The 17,890-nt window shown below is 45.4% G+C and overlaps 1 protein-coding gene across 1 annotated transcript in view; it reads right to left on the reverse strand.

Annotated features, from left to right (window-relative positions):
• drc1 (dynein regulatory complex subunit 1 homolog (Chlamydomonas)) overlaps positions 1-17,890 on the reverse strand; it is a 165,265-nt gene that overhangs the window by 94,708 nt on the left and 52,667 nt on the right. The window contains exons 6-7 of the mRNA XM_070885107.1: positions 14,954-15,040; positions 3,671-3,793 (exon numbers count right to left, since the gene is read on the reverse strand). Of these exons, the coding sequence (XP_070741208.1) occupies positions 3,671-3,793; positions 14,954-15,040 (210 nt within the window). The remainder of the gene's footprint in view (positions 1-3,670; positions 3,794-14,953; positions 15,041-17,890) is intronic.

Consider the following 17,890-nt stretch of genomic DNA (forward strand, 5'->3'; position numbering starts at 1 on the left):
ACATTTGGTATCACCCTGATGGGCGAACTGTTTGCCCTAGATCGCTATTTTTGCCCCTGTCATGCCTAGCACACGGTCAGGCTCACATGGGCAAAGGAGGGATGATACATGCTATTAATGCACAGTGGTATGTACCAGGAATAACAGTAGTAATTGAGAAAGTTGCCAGAACATGCCAAATTTGTCAACAAAATAACAGAGGTAAAACACCTGCTGGATATGATCATCTACCCCAACCAAGTATGCCCTTTGAAAATGCCCAAACAGTAGTAAAAATTCTATTTAAAGAAATAGTACCAAGATATGGGATACCTATGGGAATCAACAGTGACAGGGGAACCCACTTCACCGGAAAAATAGTGCAAAACCTTGAAGAAGCGTTAGGGTTCCAGTGGAAGTTACATATACCATATCAGCCACAGTCCTCGGGAATGGTCGAAAGAGTAAATGGGATAATAAAATCTACCCTTACCAAGGTATGTCAGGAGACTGGACTGAAGTGGCCAGAAGCCTTACCATTAGTATTGTATACAATGAGAAACCAGAAAAACCGAAACACTGATTTGACACCACATGAAGCCTTATTGGGAAGACCAATGCCTACTGACGTAAAACCACCACTGTCAGATGAAAAAAATCACTAAAGTATGCTCAGGCCATGTATGAAATAGCAAGAAGTCTGCATGAACAAATAAAGCAGACACAGGTGCCCCCGTCGGAAGGAAATATGCACCCTTTCAGACCTGGAGATCAAGTGTTAGTAAAAACATTAAATAAAGAATCCTTTTCTCCTAGGTGGAAAGGACCGTATCAGATAATTCTCACAACACGAACCGCTTTGAAGTTGGAAAAGCACCCGAACTGGGTGCATGCAACCCGCTGTAAATATTATTTCCCCGACGAATTACAGCCGAAGGAAAAGGCATTGAACCAGGACGTACTACGGTCGCCCGATTAAGAAAACAGCTATCTTCTCGCTGAAGAACTGTACCTGCTCTTGTATTAAATATTTGGACTTGAAAATATTGCCCAAAATTCACGGACGGATGTCAGAGCTCATTTGTGTGCCAGTTTGGGCCTTTATTATTTGGGTCACTGTTACTATCGTGTGGACGCGTTGTTATTGTAACGACTTATTTCAAGAGTGGTATAGAAACAAACAAGAAAGGGAAGATGGGAAGGGACTCTTGGAAAAATTATAAATGGACGTTAGGTATACTGATCATTTTAGCGACAGGGAACTCCCGGCAGGAGGAAGAAGTCCTAAAAGAAGGAAGAGTATGGAAGGGAAAGTTGTAAGGTAGGGAATTTTACGGCACGATGTGAGGCATGTGGAATGAAGGAAGAAAGAGGGGAATTCCAGTTTATATTGGGGAAAGGGTATCGGTTGTTCATAGAATACCAGGCTGATGTGTGGATGTAGTGTACCCTGAGCACAGGGAAAAACAAGAGATGGGGGTATATAGGAAGGCCGGACAGGAGAAAAGGTAGTTATTCTTTTACAAGTATGGTAGAAGGGCAGCGGATGTTGTGCATGAATAACACCCCGGTGAATGGAGGAGACCCATTTGTGGTAAAATGGTCAGTAAAAGAATCCGACCACCCAGAAGACCGGGACCCGGGACATCTAAAAAGGATACTGACCACTTGCATCCCAGTGGTAAGATCCCCAGGTGTATTAAATCTAACAATACGAATTAAATATCCCCCAAAGAAAGAAGATGGTTGCCCCCCAACCAGTGTTAAGGTATCTTTTGAAAAAGAAAGACCCCAAAGAAAGAAACGGGATGTATTAGAGACTGTGTTAGGTGGAGTGGGAGCAGGAATAGGAGCATTGAACTCCATGGATATTGAGACCCTACAAAATAAAATCCAGGCCGTCAGGGGACTGGTAGGGGAAGATATAAAGATCAGAAATGCCTGGGATGAAGGATTACAGCAGTACTGAAGCTTGCTATACACCCCCTAGTAATCGTAGGTGTGGTTATGCTTGTATTATTAATAATCCTTTGCGGAATGTGGATAAAATTAAAAAATGTAATTAGTCAAGTAATAGGCCTGCTCTCCGAAATAGAAAGAAAAGGTATATACATGAAAGGAAGGTTAAGTCGCTTAGAGGTAAAGGTTGATGAAGACGAATATCTCCAAATGCGACCCTATCCTGAAGGGTATACACTCCCTTTTGCTCAAGAAGAGAATACAGGAAATTGTGTTGATCTAAAAAATAAAAAGATCAACAAGGAGGGAATTGTGGAAGAAAGAATCTATGAACACCTGGCTTAATTTAGAGGGAAGGGTTAAATTCTGTTTTTTGCTATGCTTAAAGAAATAATAAGACTAGAAAAATAGCCACGCTTTTTAGCCTTGAAACTTAGAGATGCAATTAAATGACCATCTGGTATTAAAAGGGAGTCTCCTTTTGATTCTGCTTATCAGACTGTGAACAGAGAAATTATGCAAGGACAGATAGAGTGTGTACCTCCCGAGACGACCTTTGTACTCGCGGGACTAATGAATAAGATTCTTTTTCTATTTCTGTATTCAATTTCTGTATAAAGATAAGTGCAATTTGCTTGTACGACAGAGTTTTGCCTTGGTACGGTCCAAGCAGGCTCTCCGAGATGTATCTCGCTTTTAAAAAATAAATTCTCTCGAAGTGCACTTCTGAAAGTCTCTGCCTGAGTTAATTTAAGCTAAATATTTCCTCGACAGCTGATCTAATCATGGACTCAGGTCCACTTCCCTGCCCGCTCTCCATAACCCCTTATTCCCTTATTGTTTAAGAAACTGTCTATTTCTGTCTTAAATTTCTTCAATGTCCCAGCTTCCACAGCTCTCTGAGGCAGTGAATTCCACAGATCCACAACCCTCTGAGAGAAGAAATTTCTTCTTATCTCAGTTTTAAATGGGCGGCCCCTTATTCTAAGATTATGCCCTCTAGTACTAGTCTCCCCTATCAGTGGAAACATCCTCTGAAACATCCAACTTGTCAAGCCCCCTCATAATCTTATACGTTTCAAAATGATCACCTCTCACTCTTCTGAATTCCAATGAGTAGAGGCCCAAACAACTCAACCTTTCCTCATAAGTCAACTCCCTCATCTCTGGAATCAACCTTGTGAAGCTTCTCTGAACTGCCTCCAAAGCAAGTATATCCTTTCGTAAATATGGAAACCAAAACTGCATGTCTGGAATAGCTTCCAGTTGTGATGAAGGGTCAAGAAGTGAAACGTTAACTTGCCTGGTTTCTCCACAGATACTGCCTGACCTACTGAGTGTCTCCAGCAGTTTCTATTTTTGTTTCAGATTTCCAGTGTCTACAGTATTTTGTGTTTGTTCACAATAATTCCTGTGCTGTTTTGATCTAAAAGGTCAACCAGACAAGTCAGGATAGCGGTGATATGAGGATTAATATCTACACACATTCTAACGTTTTATAGGAGTACCTTTGGGAATCAGGAAGAAATTTTGCAGAACCATCCTCCAAAGGGTTTAATTAGTATAGAGTAAACACATCAGTAGACTCTATATGGTTTGTGGAAGGAGCAGCTTTGATGAGCCTTTTCCCATTCCATGCCTTCTTAAGTCCTTAATCGCCTTAGTCATAAAATGACAACAGCAGAATGGGATTGCATTTTGTGAATAGAATGAGACACTTCGTTAAGCATACCTCTACATCAGTCTCCAACTTAATTTTGATCATACTGTATTCCTCTGCATCTTGAACTCGCAATTGCTGAAGTTGTTCTTCATACTGCTGCACTTTCTCCATTCGATCTACCAGATACTCAATCTGGAAAAAATAAATCATTTTATTATAACACTGTGTTTTCTGTGAACTATTAGTTGTGAAAATAAGCATACTCTCTGCCTATTGTCTTTATATTTAGAGGGCTGGCAAGTGGAATCAGAGGTTCCTCCCACAATTTCCATAGCACTATTTTGAAGAAGAGCAGGGGAGTTCATTAATCCTGGTGTCGCAGCCAATATTTATCCCTTAATCAACATCACAAATATTGATTATCCGGTCATTATCACATTGCTTTGTATTGGAGCTTGCTGCAAATTGGCTACCGTGTTTCCAAGTTTACAACAGTGACTACACTTCAAAAGTACTTCATTGGCTGTAAAGCACTTTGGGACATCCGGTGGTCATGAAAGGCACAATATAAATGCAAGTCTTTCTTTCTTTAACTGTAGTGTTCTTTAGCACAGACAAGAAAGGTGGTCCTCAAGATGAGAATCAACTATCACTGAATTGCTGCACCTTAAGTGCACAATTGCAAATGATGAAGAACCAGGTGGGCAGCATAACCTTAGTATGTGTGTGTGTGTAGTGTGTGTGGTCCATTCTGGTGTGGTGTGAAATTTATATTCTGATGAAATGGGCACTGTGGAACTATGATAACAACAACAACAACTTTTATTTATATAAGCGCCTTTAACGTAGCAAAACATCCCAAGGCGCTTCACAGTAGTGATATAAGACAAAACAGATAAATTTGACACTGAGTCACATGAGAAGAAATTACAGCAGATGACCAAAAGCTTGGTTAAAGAGGAATGTTTTAAGGAGCGTCTTAAAGGAGGAAAGAGAAATAGAGAGGCGGAGAGGTTTAGGGAGGGAGTTCCAGAGCTTAGGGCCCAAGCAGCTGAAGGCACAGCCACTGATGGTTGATCAGTTATAATCAGGGATACTCAGGACTGCAGAATTTGAGGAGTGCAGACATCTCGTAGGGATGTAAGGCTGAAAGAGATTACAGAGATAGTGAGGGGCGAGGCACTAAAACACGGCTGAGAAGCAGTACTGGCGTGAATACACGGACTCATCTCTCTTATTTGGAAGAAGCATGCCAGAGGATCTCAGAGATGCCGTAATCGTGACCATCATCAAGAAAGGGGACAAGTCTGATTGCGGTAATTACAGAGGAGTTTCCCTGCTGTCTACCACAGGGAAAATCATCGCAAGAATCCTCCTCGGTCGCCTTCTCCCTGTGGCTGAAGAGCTTCTCCCTGAGTCGCAATGCGGATTCCACCCACTAAGAGGCACAATGGACATGATCTTCGCCACGCGTCAAATTCAAGAGAAATGCAGGGAACAACCAGCCTCTCTACGTGACCGTCTTTGACCTCACAAAGGCCTTTGACACTGTCAAACGTGAGGGATTATGGAGCGTCCTCCTCAAGTTCGGCTGCCCTCAAAGGTTTGTCACCATCGCCCGACTGCTTCACGAGGACATGCAAGCTTTGATTCTGACCAACAGATCCACCACAGACCCAATCCACGTACGGACCGGGGTCAAGCAAGGCTGTCATATCACACCAACTCTCTTCTCGATTTTCCTTGCTGCAATGCTCCATCTCACCCTCAGTAAGCTCCCCACTGGAGTGCAGCTAATCTACAGAACAAATGGGAAACTATTCAACCTCCGTCGCCTCCAGTCCAGATCCAAGGATGTCCCATCATCTGTCATTGAATTACAGTACGCAGACAACGCTTGCATTTAAGCACACTCTGAAGCCGAACTTCAAACTATCGTCAACACCTTCACAGAAGCGTACGAGAGCATGGGCCTTACACTAAAAATCGTAAGACAAAGGTCCACTACCAACCTGCCCCCGTCACACAGTACTGTCCCCCGATTATTAAAATCCACGAGACCCTGGACAATATGGACCAGTTTCCATACCTCAGGAGCCTACTGTCAACAAGGGCAGACGTCGATGACGAAATCCAACACCGCGTTCAGTGTGCCAGTGCAGCCTTCGGTCGCCTGAGGAAGAGTGTTTAAAGACCAGGACCTCAAACATGGCACCAAGCTCATGGTCTACAGAGCAGTAGTGATAACCGCCCTCCTATATGCTTTAGAGATATAGACTATGTACAGCAGGCACCTCAAAGCACTGGAGAAGTACCACCAGCGCTGCTTCCACAAGATCCTGCAAATCCATTGGCAGGATAGGCGCACCAATGTCAGTGTTCTCACTCAGGCTAACATCCCCAGCATCGAAACATCGACCATGCTCGATCAGTTCCGCTGGACGGGCCACATCGCCCGCATGCCCGATTCGAGACTTCCAAAACAAGCACTCTAATCAGAGCTCCGACACGGCAAGCGAGCTCCAGGTGGGCAGAGGAAACGCTTCAAGGACACCCTCAAAGCCTCCTTGAAAAAGTGCAACATCCCCACCGACACCTGGGAATCCCTGGCCCAAGACCGCACAAAGTGGGGGAGAAGCATCCGGGAAGCAGCTAATGTAACGCCTCTGTTTAAAAAAGGGGGCAGACAAAAGGCAGGTAACTATAGGCCGGTTAGTTTAACATCTGTAGTGGGGAAAATGCTTGAAGCTATCATTAAGGAAGAAATAGCGGGACATCTAGATAGGAATAGTGCAATCAAGCAGATGCAACATGGATTCATGAAGGGGAAATTATGTTTAACTAATTTACTGGAATTCTTTGAGGATATAACGAGCATGGTGGATAGAGGTGTACCGATGGATGTGGTGTATTTAGATTTCCAAAAGGCATTCAATAAGGTGCCACACAAAAGGTTACTGCAGAAGATAAAGGTACGCAGAGTCAGAGGAAATGTATTAGCATGGATAGAGAATTGGCTGGCTAACAGAAAGCAGAGTCGGGATAAATGGGTCCTTTTCGGGTTGGAAATCATTGGTTAGTGGTGTGCCACAGGGATCGGTGCTGGGACCACAACGGTTTACAATATACATAGATGACCTGGAAGAGGGGACGGAATGTAGTGTAACAAAATTTGCAGATGATACAAAGATTAGTGGGAAAGCGGGTTGTGTAGAGGACACAGAGAGGCTGCAAAGAGATATAGATAGGTTAAGCGAATGGGCTAAGGTTTGGCAGATGGAATACAATGTCGGAAAATGTGAGGTCATCCATCTTGGGAAAAAAAAACAGTAAAAGGGAATATTATTTGAATGGGGAGAAATTACAACATGCTGCGGTGCAGAGGGACCTGGGGTTCCTTGCGCATGAATCCCAAAAAGTTAGTTTGCAAGTGCAACAAGTAATCAGGAAGGCGAATGCAATGTTGGCCTTCATTACGAGAGGGATAGAGTACAAAAGCAGGGAGGTCCTGCTGCAACTGTATAGGGTATTGGTGAGGCCGCACCTGGAGTACTGCGTGCAGTTTTGGTCACCTTACTTAAGGAAGGATATACTAGCTTTGGAGGAGGTACAGAGACGATTCACTAGGCTGATTCCGGAGATGAGGGGGTTACCTTATGATGATAGATTGAGTAGACTGGGTCTTTACTCGTTGGAGTTCAGAAGGATGAGAGATGATCTTATAGAAACATTTAAAATAATGAAAGGGATAGACAAGATAGAGGCAGAGAGGTTGTTTCCACTGGTCGGGGAGACTAGAACTAGGGGGCACAGCCTCAAAATACGGGGGAGCCAATTTAAAACCGAGTTGAGAAGGAATTTCTTCTCCCAGAGGGTTGTGAATCTGTGGAATTCTCTGCCCAAGGAAGCAGTCGAGGCTAGCTCATTGAATGTATTCAAATCACAGATAGATAGATTTTTAACCAATAAGGAATTAAGGGTTACGGGGAGAGGGCAGGTAAGTGGAGCTGAGTCCACGGCCAGATCAGCCATGATCTTGTTGAATGGCGGAGCAGGCTCGAGGGGCTAGATGGCCTACTCCTGTTCCTAATTTTTATGTTCTTATGTATGTAAGGGCCGACGCCTCGAGTCTCTTCTCCGGGAGCAAGCGGAGACCAAGCGCAAACAGCGAAAGGAGTGCTCGACAACCCAAGCACGCCACCCACCCGCCCCCTTAACCAACATCCCTTCAAGCACTGTCTGCTGCACCTGTGACAGAGACTGTAGGTCCTGCATCGGACTCTTCAGTCATCTAAGAACTCATTTTTAGTGTGGAAGCAAGTCATCGTCGACTCCGAGGGACTGCCTGAGAGAGAGAGGGCAGGGGGGGAGCCTCAGAGGAAATTTGGCCCGGTGGGCTAGGGGAAGGAAGGGTACTCGCAGAGGCAGCCGATCGGATGGTCGCAATCTTTGAGACAAAGAAGTCCAGAACTTAAAGAAGGGTAACTTTGAAGGTATGAGGTGTGAATTGACTAGGATAGATTGGCGAATGATACTTAAGGGGTTGACTGTGGATGGGCAATGGCAGACGTTTAGAGACCGCATGGATGAACTACAACAATTGTACATTCCTGTCTGGCGTAAAAATAAAAAAGGGAAGGTGGCTCAACCGTGGATATCAAGGGAAATCAGGGATAGTATTAAAGCCAAGGAAGTGGTATACAAATTGGCCAGAAATAGCAGCGAACCCGGGGACTGGGAGAAATTTAGAACTCAGCAGAGGAGGACAAAGGGTTTGATTAGGGCAGGGAAAATGGAGTACGAGAAGAAGCTTGCAGGGAACATTAAGGCAGATTGCAAAAGTTTCTATAGGTATGTAAAGAGAAAAAGGTTAGTAAAGACAAACGTAGGTCCCCTGCAGTCAGAATTAGGGGAAGTCATAACGGGGAACAAAGAAATGGCAGACCAATTGAACAAGTACTTTGGTTCGGTATTCACTAAGGAGGACACCAACAACCTTCCGGATATAAAAGGGGTCAGAGGGTCTAGTAAGGAGGAACTGAGGGAAATCTTTATTAGTCGGGAAATTGTGTTGGGGAAATTGATGGGGTTGAAGGCCGATAAATCCCCAGGGCCTGATGGACTGCATCCCAGAGTACTTAAGGAGGTGGCCTTGGAAATAGCGGATGCATTGACAGTCATTTTCCAACATTCCATTGACTCTGGATCAGTTCCTATCGAGTGGAGGGTAGCCAATGTAACCCCACTTTTTAAAAAAGGAGGGAGAGAGAAAACAGGGAATTATAGACCGGTCAGCCTGACCTCAGTAGTGGGTAAAATGATGGAATCAATTATTAAGGATGTCATAGCAGTGCATTTGGAAAATGGTGACATGATAGGTCCAAGTCAGCATGGATTTGTGAAAGGGAAATCATGCTTGACAAATCTTCTGGAATTTTTTGAGGATGTTTCCAGTAAAGTGGACAAGGGAGAACCAGTTGATGTGGTATATTTGGACTTTCAGAAGGCTTTCGACAAGGTCCCACACAAGAGATTAATGTGCAAAGTTAAAGCACATGGGATTGGGGGTAGTGTGCTGACGTGGATTGAGAACTGGTTGTCAGACAGGAAGCAAAGAGTAGGAGTAAATGGGTACTTTTCAGAATGGCAGGCAGTGACTAGTGGGGTACCGCAAGGTTCTGTGCTGGGGCCCCAGCTGTTTACATTGTACATTAAATGATTTAGACGAGGGGATTAAATGTAGTATCTCCAAATTTGCGGATGACACTAAGTTGGGTGGCAGTGTGAGCTGCGAGGAGGATGCAATGAGGCTGCAGAGTGACTTGGATAGGTTAGGTGAGTGGGCAAATGCATGGCAGATGAAGTATAATGTGGATAAATGTGAGGTTATCCACTTTGGTGGTAAAAACAGAGAGACAGACTATTATCTGAATGGTGACAGATTAGGAAAAGGGGAGGTGCAACGAGACCTGGGTGTAATGGTACATCAGTCATTGAAGGTTGGCATGCAGGTACAGCAGGCGGTTAAGAAAGCAAATGGCATGTTGGCCTTCATAGCGAGGGGATTTGATACAGGGGCAGGGAGGTGTTGCTACAGTTATACAGGGCCTTGTTGAGGCCACACCTGGAGTATTGTGTACAGTTTTGGTCTCCTAACTTGAGGAAGGACATTCTTGCTATTGAGGGAGTGCAGCGAAGATTCACCAGACTGATTCCCGGGATGGTTGGACTGACCTATCAAGAAAGACTGGATCAACTGGGCTTGTATTCACTGGAGTTCAGAAGAATGAGAGGGGACCTCAGAGAAACGTTTAAAATTCTGACGGGTTTAGACAGGTTAGATGCAGGAAGAATGCTCCCAATGTTGGGGAAGTCCAGAACCAGGGGTCACAGTCTAAGGATAAGGGGTAAGCCATTTAGGACCGAGATGAGGAGAAACGTCTTCACCCAGAGAGTGGTGAACCTGTGGAATTCTCTACCACAGAAAGTAGTTGAGGCCAATTCACTAAATATATTCAAAAGGGAGTTAGATGAAGTCCTTACTACCCGGGGGATCAAGGGGTATGGCGAGAAAGCAGGAAGGGGGTACTGAAGTTGCATGTTCAGCCATGAACTCAGTGAATGGCGGTGCAGGCTAGAAGGGCTGAATGGCCTACTCCTGCACCTATTTTCTATGTTTCTATGTTTCTATGACCTCCTCACACTTGTTGTTGGAGGCGAGTGTGGTGGAGACAGGGGAGCGGGGTTTAAGAAGACGGTTAACAGTAGAGAATAGTAGCCGGGGGTTATCTTTGCATTCCATAATAGTGAGCAGTTTTTTCAGAAAAGATCTGATAATGCTTTATGTGTCGAGCCAGATCTGGTGGTGAATGGCTAAATGGATGTCCGCCACATCCGTTCAAGTCTGCGCCCCTTGGACTTGAGGAAGAAAAAACAGCAGTATTTAAATATCAACCTTAAATGACCCCAATTCTACAACAAAATATTCAGGAATTTCAAAACTTAAAAAAAAAACATCAGTCATTAGGTTTGACTGTTAATAATCCGGAGACTGGAACTTTCAAAATCCTGCCATAAAAAGGTGTTATGTTGGCCTATGGTAAGCAGTTTGTCAATATGAATAGATATGAATCAGTCAAGTAAGCAGACATTTTTAAAATACCAAACTTTTGAGGATCAGTGTGGAACAGTGCAGAGCAGTGGGGTGTGGATTTGTGCCTGTGATTTTTCACTAAGTGAGTCATGCTGCAATAGGGAGGTACCAAGCAGTGGCTATGGTCTTCCACACAGGGAATAAAGGAGGAAAAAAAAATCAAAGTTGCAGTCAACCTGGAATCCATTGCTACACTTCCAATTAGCTCATCCTAGATCAGAATAGTAGAGACCTATGGCAGATCATCTGACATCCTCTCAGCCCTTACTCTGCAAACACCTTATCAGAGTTCCTGACAGAAAAAAAATGTATGGTCAACCTAAAGAAATACTTGTCTTAGCTTGGCTCATTTGGTGGCATACTCACCTCAACAACAGCACCCACCACCACCAACAATGTTCTTTTTGTATATGCAGACTATGGATGTACTCTCTGTGTAGTCACTGTGTGGTTGCATAAGATGGAGAATTTTTTTACCTGATGTACTGTCAATAAGGTTTACACTCTGTATATACATGCTGGCACCACTAGAGGGTGCAACTGGTGGAGACCGGGGGTTTCCTGCCCAGTATAAAAGGCTGCACACCATGCTTGTGCCTCACTCTGGAGTTTGGAATAAAGAACCAAGGTCACTACAGTTTGAGTACAACACATTGCCTCGTGAAGTCATTCATAAGTACATTACAGACATAATAACTGGTGACGAGAATACGGACTTTCACGCGATTATGGCTACCTTTGGCACACTAAAAGACTTTGCAGAAGGTGATGATTGGGATGCTTTCAAGGAAAGGCTCGAGCTATATTTCGTGGCAAATGACCTGGCAGGGGAGACGGACGCATCGGCGGAGAAGCACAAGGCTATACTGCTGACCAGTTGTGGGCCCGAGATCTACCGCCTCGTCAGGGACTTGCTAGCATCCACGAAGGCCAAGGATAAGACATACGATGAGCTGACTGAACTAATTCGCGACCAACTAAAACCAAAAGAAAGCATCCTCACGGCCAGGCACAGATTCGACACTGACCGCAGACCTGAGGGTCTGGAGATTACAAAATATGTTGCCGACCTCAGGAGACTTATGGCACCGTGTGATTTTGGCACGCACCTCAACGAAGCATTGCGAGACATCTTCATTATAGGAATTGGCCACGAGGGCCTCCTTCACAAGCTATTATCTGCCGACACCACAATCAACCTGCAGAAGGCCATCAGCATCAGTCAGGCGTTCATAACCTCAACCTGCAGCACTAAGCAAATTATTCATCCTCTGGACTCAAACCCGGCAAGTACTGTACACAGAATGGTGCCTTTCACAGGCAAGACTGTAGAACGTGACTCTGCCCAGGGCAGAGAGCACAGACATCAGGTTCCAGAACTCAGAGTCCGCCGAGAGGTGCTAATCAAGTAGCACCATGCTGGCATTGCGGAGGAAACCATAGGGCTCACCAGTGTCAGTTTGCTGAGTACGTATGCAAAGCCTGTAACACGAAGGGCCACCTCCAGCGTATGTGTAAAAGAAATACGACTCACTGTCTAGCAAAGGAGTCGGTAGATGACTTTGAATCCAGCGGGGTGTATGATGATTTGGCCAGAGAGGCAGTTCAGCCCCAAGAAGAAGTGTACGGAGTGTATACCTGCACCACCGATTGTCCTCCAGTGAAGATAGAAGTCGAGATAAATGGCATTCCAGTCTTCATGGAAGTGGACACAGGAGCGAGCCAGTCAGTGATGAGCCAGGATGCCTTTGAGAGTCTACGGAACAAAAAACGACCCGAGCTGGTTCCAGTAGAGGAAAAGTTGCACACCTACACCAAGGAGCTGATCCCAGTCCTTGGTAGTGCGGATATAAGTGTAATCCATAATGGCGTGGTGCACAAGTTACCTCTGTGGATTGTTGCAGGTGATGGTCCAACGCTACTCGGAAGAAGGTGGATGGGGAAGATCCAGTGGAAATGGAAAGACCTCTTCACTCCAGCAATTGATGTCCCCCCGCTCAGAGGCAGAGCAAAACCTCACCTTCGCTTGGGCAAGGCACCAGAAAACGGACCAGCGCAGCACCTGAGGCACAGATCGTCCATCACAACTGCGTGGTCAAGGATCTGACTGAAACGACTTAAAAGTTCCTTCCCGGCTCCAGTGGCAGGACTCCTGGGGAGGAAGATCGAATTCACAGGCACTCTTACAGCTTTTGTGGCAGAATCACGGGAGAAGGATCAAGGCAGTCGACCTCGAGGTCAGAGGCAAGATGGCATCCCTGCTGCAGCGAGGTACAGCATGGCTGAAAAACAAGATGGCCGAGGCCAGACCACGAGGTGTAACATTGAGGGACCAACACGTGGTGTCTAACAAAGGATTTGACTGGAGTAAAGCCAGCAGGGTTCTCTTACAGGAGAGCTGCAACCAACTGAACTTAAAGAGACATTGGATGGATGGCAATCAATGTAACGAACCGATTAAGATTGTTGTTGCGAATTGTCATTACTATTCCTAATGTAAAGAACAAAATGTTGTTGCGAGATGTCGGGAATAGAGTGCCCCCAAAAGTAGCAGTCGAGCGACCTCAGGAGAGTGAAGGCACTGATCCTGATACCCTGCCCCAGGTCTATCCCACGCTGTAGGCACCCGATGGCACGATTCGCCACGGACCTGGAAACGAAAACAGCCCCCACCACCCGGGTGGAGATGCGCAGCCCCCAGACCCAGTCGCTACCTCGGCCATGTCCGGGAGTGAAAGATCAGAACCAACGAGTTCCCCAAATGGGACCTGGAACAGCCAGGTTCCCAACACCGTTAGAGAGCAGGCAGAAGATTCTGCAGCCCTCAAAGGAGGACAGGGAGACCACACACATCTGCAGCTCTGCCACCACTAGGCAACGGCAAAGGCCCTAAGTCCTGGCTAGGTGAGCGAACCAAGACCACCCTGCTAACAGGGGGTGCAGCGCCGCCATGAAATGACGAGGACCCCGTTCGGTTGCTCTGGAACCAGCGTCCTCGCATACGTGTACTGCTACCTCAGTACTGACCATGACTGAACCATGAATGCAATCTACCCAATCCTGGCGCACGACCGTAAAATGTAACGAATGTAAGTCACTGAACCAAGGTGTCACGATACAAATTGTAAAAAATTTTCTTCTTCCTTTCTTTGTACCTGCACTGTGTCTGATCCTGTATGTTAATGTAACGGGCCAGCTGCGTGACCTCACTGTGGAGGGGTGGGGGGGGTAAAATGAATGTATGTAACCATGGACTCACACATGGATCACACCCAGAACTCTCTGGAACCTCCACTGCATCATTGAACCATCCAATCTGATAACCACTACCCAATGTTGTGGCAAAAGGACTTGGGGGTTAACAGGGAGAGAGCCAAGCCAAAGCACAGCCAAGGTGCAAGGGCTATTGGCACTTACGTCTGGAGAGATAAGCCAGAGCACATAGTGCAAAGGTAATTGGCACAAAGGACTTGGCGGAGAGTGATGTTGTATATGCTGACTATGGATGTACTCTATGTGTAGTCACTGTGTGATTGCATAAGATGAAGACTTGTTTACCTGATGTACTGTCAATAAGGTTTACACTGTGTACATACATGCTGGCACCACTAGAGGGTGCAACTGGTGGAGACCGGGGGTTTCCTGCCCTGGCGGCAGGGCCCAGTATAAAAGGCTGCACACCATGCTTGTACCTCACTCTGGAGTTAGGAATAAAGGACCAAGGTCACTACAGTTTGAGTACAACACATTGACTCGTGGAGTCATTCATAACTACATTACAGACATAATAGTTCTTCTGTTTACAAAATTGATGTTGCACTGTTCAGCAATACGAAAGTAAAATGTAGATATCAGATACAAATCAAAATGAATTCAGTTACATTTGGTGAAATCTCAATTATCTTCCATTTTATTGAAATTAGTTTGTTTTGATCAATTGCTACTTGTCTTAGCATAATCTTTACTTCACATTGAAGCAATAGATAGCAAAATCTCTGTGCGCAGCTTTCTTCGGGGCCAGCAGCGAGCACCTTTGCTTCACCGCTGACTGCAAATTACAGGTCATAGTCTATACTGTGTTTGGATACAGAGCACTGTTTAAGTATACTTTTCTTCAAGAAGTTAAGATATACTTGATAACTTTCTTTCTTCAGCACACTTTAAAACATGCAACCGTTCTGGAAGTTATATTTATTTACCTCTTTGTCTCTTCGTATTTGCATTTGTTTATCCCATTTCAAAAGGTTAGTTTTCATTAGGTCATGACGCTCCAGCTGAAAGGCTTTCTGTTAAATACAGAAAAAATAGAAATGGATAAATAACCAACAGTATCAAATTAGTTTTAAATGTGAATTTAAATTCATATCATCCCTCACCATGGTATATTAAATCATTCAATGAACAATGGAATCTTTATTCAATGAATTATCAGAAATGGCTAAAGAGACAAAATTTGTTTGCAGTGGGGAGGACAAAAGACTACAGAAGGAACATCATGGCAGTTTTTCTTTTAAATCATGAACCGAAAAAGAAGTGCAAAACCTGCTAGTGCTGAATGAAGAAGATATGGCACAGCAACAGCGGAGCCAAACATCAAAACTGGCATGAAACTGGGAGACAATAAGGTTGATTTTCCTGGCCCTTGCACCAAGGAACTAAACTGTTATGTACCTGGACTTGTATATACTCTGTACAGCCACCAGAGGGCTCATTCCCCGGAGCACAGGTATTTAAGAGTGCTTCACAGGTTGGAGAGGCACTCTGGAGATCTGCAATAAAAGACTAAGGTCACACTTTACTTTGAGCTCACAGTGTTCAGTCTGACTCTTTCTCTATACACACTACATGAACGTATCCAAGGATCAGGAAAATAATGTGGAGGCTCAAGTAGCTAAGTGTGCATCCCTTTAATGCCGCCCTGAGATTTCCAGAGCTTTCCTGCAAAGGCAGATCCAGACCTGCAACTGCAGAAGGCACAGGCCAGACAATACCATTTAATTAAGGCGGGTGTGGGAGTTCCTAGCCCCCTGCTTCATCACCTTGCTGCCCGAGCAAAGGGGCAACCCAAAAAAGTTGATGCTGTGTCTGCCCTGGAATCCCTGCCAACTAGAGGGTCCACAGTGATGCTGGGGCCGGTTGAAGATTGGATGGCCTGAGTAATTATTCCTCTAACCCCCACAGCCTGCTCCCAAAGGGTTTAAGCTCTAATCAGGACTTGCCAATTTTCATGGGAGCCAGAAAGTCCCAATCATCTAGGCCAGAGGGGCAGCTGCATACTTAAAAAGCATGATTTTTATGCCCCTACTGCCAGTACTAAGCTCTGCCAGGGGGGCGCAGCCCTGTGCTGGGGCTGCCCTGTAGCCATTTAAATGGCCCAGGACAAGAAATAGGGGTAAGCCTGCGGCTAGAAAGGTGCCACATGCGCTTTAGGTGTGCTGCTTCTGTTTAGCATCCTGGCAGATGATGTCCAGGAAAATCGGCTCTAACATGTAACCGGACTTTTGTCAGTTACAGCGCTCATCCTAGTTTGCTGCCCTGTTAAAAAAAAATCCACTCAAATATTTCAGAAGATTTCTTGCAGAAATCAGCTTCCAGGTTTTTATGGCCAATTAAGACCATGATAACTAGCTAGCAATGGAAGCATGTTGTTTCTCAGTGGTCGATATGCATACTCGATCTCATTTGGTCACGTGCCAAATCGGTTACGTCTGAAAAACTGCCAAGGTGCTGAAGTAGCATTAACACTCAGAATTAATACTCGCAGCAGAGGTATGGCCACATATAAAGAGTTGGCAATGGGAGGGGAGAGAGCAGATCATATGGTGCAAACAACAGACACAACTGGTTCTGGTATTTATTTAGCTATACAATAAAACCGTTTTAAGCAGTTTTATTGTATAGCTAGTTGACTTAGTGAGATCATCGACTTGGACAGACTTCACTCCAAGCATTCATATCACCGGAGATAAGCACATGGATTCAAGTTTGTTTTAATTTACAAGTGATTTTAAATGAGAGGACAGGCATACTTAAAGCATGTGGGAAATTGGGGCAAAGCACCCGCACATCAACTTCATGCTGCCTGATAGTTATAATAATTGTAGCTCACAGCCCAGCGCTGAACGTGCTGCTGACTTGCTATGCGCTCAGCAGGGGCCCGAAGTTTGCAATGTTTGAACAAGGCTAGCTTTACTTAAAGTTAGCCTGCGCCTCTTAAAGGCAGTCTGCACTTCTTAAAGGTGAGCTGCCCTCTGCTGATCCAAAACGGTAAAAATGCTTCAGCATTAACTGAAATGGCTCAACAGGCCAGGGAAAGGGTGCCCAGGGTCTCGTACACAGCACTCGAACTTTCTGCAGGGGATAAACACTGGAAGAGAGGTCCTCTATGCACAGGGGTTCAGGAGGCCCTCCAGAAAGAAGGACACGGGACAAGATCATCAAGTGGTCTGCACTGTCACCCCCACGACCTGTCTCCAATGCCCAAAGAAGTTTCATGACCTCAGACAAGTGGTCAAGGTCAGTGAATGCATCTTCAAAAGCCGTCTCCTACCAACTGCACCACTGGCCTCACACACTGCTCATCAATCACCTACCAACAATATCTACCAAACATCAGGCACACCGCACATTCCTAATTTCATCTCACCCTCTTGGAAGAGACGGTGCTGGCCATTCTTGGCAAGGGCATGGCTGAGCCGTTGGCCTGCAGTGGGGCTGAAAGGATACAAGATGCCGGTGTTCTCATATGTTATTCTCCTTCGCACATCCCACATGTCTATTGATTTATAAGCTGCAAATGGTGTAAGCACGCACCTCTTGCTTTATCCCTCTCCCCTCACCGCAACCCTGCCATTGGGCCTTCCTCATTTCAGACACCCAAAAATCCAGCCTGCCCAGCCAGTGGGGAGGAGGGGGGCAAAAGGGGAGGAAGAGGGGTGGAAGAGAAAGAGAAAGAAGGCACTGGCGTAGCACTGCATAAGAGCACTGGGACAGGCAAAGGCACACGCAAGACAAATGTTGTCGGCAGTGGTGGTGGTCCTCCTCCTCCTCCACTCTCTGCTCTTGCTCTGCGAGCAGCTTGTTTGCTTTGCTGCCTCTGCTCCATTTCCATGTCTTGCTGCAGCCTAAGCGGGACT

Source organism: Pristiophorus japonicus, chromosome 7 (assembly GCF_044704955.1).
Source record: "Pristiophorus japonicus isolate sPriJap1 chromosome 7, sPriJap1.hap1, whole genome shotgun sequence".
Lineage (NCBI taxonomy): Eukaryota > Metazoa > Chordata > Chondrichthyes > Pristiophoridae > Pristiophorus > Pristiophorus japonicus.